Raw genomic sequence first — 6140 nt, forward strand, 5'->3', positions numbered from 1 at the left:
CTACAAAACGCTGCTGAAGTAATTTAAAGAAGATACAAATAGATGAAAATATATACTGTAATATTGGAGTGAAAGTGTTAATAATCTTAAAATGTCAATACTACCCAAAGGGATCCACAGAGTCAAAGCAAGACTTATGAAAATCCCAAAGATGTTTTTTGCAGAAATATCAAAATCCATGCTAAAATTTACTTGGAAACACAAGAGACAGCAAATGGCCAAAACTATCTTGCGAAATAAGAACAAAGTTAGAGGACACACATTTGTTGATTTCAAAACTTACCACAAAGCGATGGTAATCAAAAAAAATGTGCTGCTAACATAAAGACACACATGAGCCAACAGAACAGAACAGAGAGCACAGAAATAAATTCTTGAATGTACGGTCAATTGATTGTCAACAAGGACGCCCAGACTATTCAATGAGGAATAATTAGTCTTTTCCATAAATGGTGCTGGGAAAACTGATCTCCATATGCTAAAGAATAAAGTTGGACCCTTTAGAAAATATGCAAAAATTAACTCAAGGGGATCAAATACCTAAACTTAAGGGGTACGACAATAACACTCTTAGAAGGAACATTTGAGAAATGCTTCATGATGTTAGATTTGGGAGTGATTTTCAAGATATGACACCAAAATTACAGACAACAAAAGAAAAAGTAGGTAAAGTGGACTTCATCAAAATTAAAAGCTTTGTGCCTTACAGGACATTATTAAAACAGTGAAAAAGCAACTCACAGGAAGAAATAAAATATTTGCAATGCAAATATCTGATAAGAGATTGGTATCCAGAGTATATAAAGAACTTTTACAACTCAATAACAACAGAAAACAAACAAACAAATTAAAAACCAGGAAAGGACTTGAATAGAGGTTTCTCTAAAGAAGATATAAGCACGTAAGACATTCAATATCACTAATCAGAAATGCAAATGAAAGTCACAGTGAAATACCCTTCATGACATTTAAGATGGCTACTGTATAAACAAAACCAAGAAAATAGAAAATAACAAGTGTTGAGGAGGATACGGAGCAATTGGAAACCTTGTGCACTCTTCATGGAAATATAAAATGGTGTAACTGCTGTGGAAAACATCATGAAGTTCCTGAAAAATTAAAAATATAATTACTATATTATCCAGCAATTCCGCTTCTGGGTATATACCCAAAGGAATTAAAAGCAGGCTCTTGAAGATATATTTGTACATCCATGTTCAAAGCAGCATTATGCACAATACTAAAACATGATAACAGCACAGGAGTTTATCAAAAGAAAAATGGAAAGCCAAGCATGGTATATACATACAGTGGAATATTATTCAGCCTACTCTTCCTGAAAAAAAAAAGGAAATTATGACACATGCTACAACATGGATGAAACTTGAGTATATTATGCTCATTGAAATAAGCCATTCAGGACAGGACAAATATTGTATAATTCCACTTACATGAGGTATCTAATGTAGTCAAGTTAATAGAGACAGAAAATAGAAGGGGGGTTGTCAAGGACTAGGGAAAGGGGAAAATGGGAAGTTAATGTTTCATAAATATAGAGTTTCAGTTGGGGAAGATGAAAAAGTTCTGGTGATGGATGGCTAATGTTTGTACAACCATGTGATTGTACTTACTGCCACAAAACTATACAAATAAAAATGATTAAAATGTTAAATTCTATGTCATATATAGTTTACAATAAAAAATTTAAAAATCAGTGGTTAGCAACAGTACTCTCATGTGTTTGATGAGAATATTTTCAAATATTTCTGAAGTTTTCACTTAAATACCAGTAGGATCAAAATTCAAAATCCTATTGTTAGAGATAAGGTTAATGTGCTTCACTCAATGTTATTCAGTGAAACAGAAAATTTGGATGTCAGGAAGCCCACAATCACATACTAATAGAAGTGTTATTGCCCAGTTATTAAATATTAAAATCTTTCAATGCTCTATTCAAATTTCTCTTCATTTGTACTCCCTAGACTGACATGAAGAAATGTCTTTTACATCTAGAGTGTCAATTATGATTTATATGTAGATGACTCACAAATTTATGTCTTCACTTATCTCCCTGTGAGCATTTATTTCATGTCTCAAAGCTACCTGAAACCAGATTTGTCCAAGACTAAATTCATGACCAGCAACTCCGTACTTTTTTATCTCCTATTCATCCAATTGAGTAAGCCATAAAGCCAGGAACTTCACTCCTCTTTAGATCTTATATTCTATTATGAGCTCCCACACCACCAGGTACTTTTTGGTACCATTTATCTCAGCACTTTCACATACATTTCTGTATTTGATTAATGTCTGTCTCTTAAACTAGACTGCACATTCCAGGTGGAGAAATACTTTATTTTTGCTTATAATCAGATTCTTAAAATACAGAACAGTGTCTAGTATATAAGTGTTTAATAAATATTCATTGGATCAATAAAACTTTAAGCTTTGTACTCATAACCAGGAAACGGTGAGATATGAAAAAACTTAAAAATGTAATTTCTCCCTGTTCCATCTATATAAAGATGAGGGTTGTTTACCTAGCAGAGTTACTGGGTTGCAGTTGGACACTCACCTTGAGATTACTGTGGGTATTATTTTTAGGTCCGGGTCTTTAGGTCAGTGTCATAGTCCACATTTAACTGAATTTCCTGAACATTTGTAACTTGTCTAGTGCAATGATTCCTGTATGTGTTACCTCTCATTAATACAACTCCAACTACAATGTTCAGTACCTTGGTAGGAGAATATAAAATACTTGATGCTCACAAATCAGAGTGGAGGTGGAGATCATGTGGATAATGTGGATAATGACGAGAATGGGGGAGTTATCTTAGAGCTCAAACTCCATGGATTCAAGTCCTGCTTTTGCTATTAGTTTCAAATGAATTTAACACCTGAGTCTGTTTCCACATTTGCAAAAATAGACACAGTAGTAAAAATATCTTGGCTCTGGAGAACCAAACACCATATGTTTTCACTTATAAGTGGGAGCTGGTGAGAGCTAAACGATGAGAACACATGACACATAGTAAGGGGTAACAAAACGCACTGTGGCCTGCGAGGTGGGGCAGGATCGGTGTGGAGGAAGAGCATCAGGAAGAGCAGCTAATGGGTGTTGGGCTAATACGTGCTCGGCTTAATTAATACCTGGGTGATAGATTGATCTGTGCAGCAGGCCACTGGCACACATTAACATATGTAACAGACCTGCACATCCTGCACATGTATCCCTGAACTTAAAAGTTGATAAAAAATAAAAGAAAAATAAATGTCATGGTATAAACTTGAAATTAAAAAAAAAATAATTTTAGTACAAATTTGTTGTGAGGTTTGTAAGTGAAAATGTCCTCCAAATTATTTCTTAAACTGTAAAGTGATACACATGTACATAATAATTATTCCAATGTGACTAGGGTTGCAGTAAATGCTAAAATAACAAGGTGGGTGTGGAGGAGGTAGTTTCTGGCAAAGACAATTTGTGGGTAACTGCTTTTTACAGTGCATTTTTGTCTTGTTTTTGAAGTGAATAAAGGAGTGGTTGTAGCAAAGACATATTTTTTAAAAGGTAGAAGCACTTTAAATATTCTATTTAACCAATCCCTTTAGAGCCTGTCCTTGTACTACGTTTCAGCTTCCCAGAAATCCCACACTTCCTCACTGTCTTTCACTCTCCTCTCTAAGGACCTGACACTAACCAGGTGAGCCGCATGGTTTCCTGCAGGGCCGGTTTTTACGTCATCTTATTGTGGCGCAGCACTGCCACGTGCGTGCCCAACTGTGAGGTCTCGCGCCCTCAGCAGTTCATAAAGCGGGACAACACAGAGCATCCCAGTTGCACCAGGCATCCTGGCCCGAAGTTTTCCAATTCCGGGTGGCTAGAGGCCCACTGCTTTCCAACTACCAGCTGAGTGGGTCAGTCCCGAGAAGGGAGAAGAGGCCGAAAAGGAACCATGAACGTCTATTTACTCCTAGCGAGCGGCATTCTGTGTGCCTTGATGATTGTCTTCTGGAAATATCGCCGCTTTCAGGTAATGGCGAATGTAAGGGAGATTTGAATTAGTTGAAGCTAGATGAGTATGTGGACTGGGGAGTGTATATGTAAGACAATAAAATATAGTAAAATGAGAGGTAAGGGGAGATCACCTCATCCCTCTTTTTCGCTCAAAGGAACCCCAGACTTTTACCCCCTCATTCCCGCAATTCCGGTATTCTGACCAGTGATTCGACAGTTGTGGTCTCTTCTAAAAAGCCCCAAGTCCCTAAGTAATGTGGTCAGCTTTTCACTCATTGGAGAGGAAAGTGCAGTTGTCAGTGCCCATTCCCCACCACCATCTACCACTTTAAGAATCTTAAGGTAAGATTCTCTTTCTTGTCTTGCTTCTCCTCTCCCACGTGTCTGTTGCTAATCTCACCATCTTTATTTTATGGTGCTTTCTGGGCATTCACAAATAATTTGAGTGTCAATGTGGATTTCCTGGTGTTAAAGTCACAAGTGAGGTGCTCTTAGATAAGGGTCAAAGACAGGGTTCATATGTTTATCTACTAGGGTGCTCAGGAAATGTAAGGAAAGGATATGGAACTTTGGCACTAACGACTATCATATTTTTTTTTTCTCAGTCTGGTTTTGGAAGAATGTATTTTTGAATTAATGTAGCAATTCAATGCATTTTTAATCTCTACATATTAGGGGAAATCAGTTTATTTTTGGTAACCAAGATTAAACAAGTTGTTTTTCGGTAGTTTGAAAATTGCTTAATTCGATAAACTACATATGTATAATTCCCTTCTTTTACAGAGAAACACTGGTGAAATATCATCAAATTCAACTGCTCTTGCACTAGTAAGACCCTCTTCTACTGGGTTAATTAACAGCAATACAGACAACAATCTTTCAGTTTACGACCTCTCTCGGGATATTTTAAATAATTTCCCACACTCAATAGCCATGCAGAAGCGCATATTGGTAAACCTCACTATGGTGGAAAACAAGCTGGTTGAACTGGAACATATTCTAGTCAGCAAGGCTTTCAGAAGTGCATCAGCTCACCGGAAATCCACCTAAAAGCGTACAGGATGTAATGCCAGTGGTGGAAATCATTAAAGACACTTTGAGTAGATTCATTTGATTGTGTGTTTATACTAAATGAATTATTTTTTTAAGAGGGAGTGGATGCCAAGTCAGATACAAAAAAATCCAGATACTTCCCAAATTTCTTATTTATACTTTAAGTAATTGATTGCATATGGCTAAAATATACTTACTGGGGAAGGAATGGAAGCACAATAGAGAAAGAAAAACAGTTCAAAAGTTTCTTAACAATAAAAAAGTGACAGTAAACAGACTATAGTTGAGATATAGTGATTTTAATTTTACTCAACTGTGAAAAAGTTTTCATTAATGGTTCACAATACAATACCATAAATTATCTCCAAGTTTGCATTAAACTAAGTGGGATTTGATGGAAATGTTTTCCATTATGTGGAACCACATTTCTTGCCACTGTTGAATATGAGTAATAATAATAAAAACCACCACTGAGCATCCTACAATATGCCAAGCACTCTATTAAGATCTGTGCTTTACACACTTGTGAAGACAGTGACAACAACTTTTAACTACTCTTTGTGGTCAGCTTTTGAAAAGGATTTCTTTCCCTTCACACTTCCCCCAGTTAGATATTCTTTCATTAAAAATGCCCAAATCTTCTCTGAATTTCAAAAGTCACCTATAGAAAATTGCACACCTTAAATAGCACCAAAATGTAGTGGTAGAATGCATGTAACATAATGTGGAATTAACAATCTCTTGAAGTTTACTAACAGCATTTGACCTGTCTTCAAAGAGAACCCTCAGAATGGGCTGGACACGGTGGCTCACACCTATAATCTCAGCACTTTGGGTGGCCGAGGTAGACAGATCATTTGAGGTTGGGAGTTCGAGACCAGCCTGGCCAACATGGGGAAACCCTGTCTGTACTAAAAATACAAAAATTAGCTGGTGTGGTGGCGGGCACCTATAGTCCCAGCTACTTAGGAGGCTGAGACAGGAGAATCACTTGAATCCAGAAGGCAGAGGTTGCAGTGAGCTGAGATCATGCCACCGCACTCCAGCCTGGGCAACAGAATGAGACTCTGAC

At 36.9% G+C, this 6140-nt stretch overlaps 1 protein-coding gene across 1 annotated transcript; it reads left to right on the forward strand.

Moving 5' to 3' along the window:
- The first annotated feature begins 3776 nt into the window (after positions 1-3776).
- On the forward strand, positions 3777-5121 carry CT83 (cancer/testis antigen 83). The gene is made up of 2 exons (XM_011957019.1): positions 3777-4031; positions 4799-5121. The coding sequence occupies exons 1-2, from the start codon at positions 3954-3956 to the stop codon at positions 5063-5065; spliced, it is 345 nt and encodes a 114-aa protein (XP_011812409.1). The 5' UTR covers positions 3777-3953; the 3' UTR covers positions 5066-5121.
- Positions 5122-6140: the final 1019 nt, after the last annotated feature.

Source organism: Colobus angolensis, unplaced genomic scaffold, assembly GCF_000951035.1.
Source record: "Colobus angolensis palliatus isolate OR3802 unplaced genomic scaffold, Cang.pa_1.0 Scaffold430, whole genome shotgun sequence".
NCBI lineage: Eukaryota > Metazoa > Chordata > Mammalia > Primates > Cercopithecidae > Colobus > Colobus angolensis.

Coding starts and splice junctions, on each gene's coding strand:
- CT83 (XM_011957019.1), top strand. CDS start 3,954: ATGAACGTCTATTTACTCCTAGCGAGCGGCATTCTGTGTGCCTTGATG. Junction 4,032..4,798: donor GGAAATATCGCCGCTTTCAG/GTAATGGCGAAT, acceptor CTTCTTTTACAG/AGAAACACTGGTGAAATATC.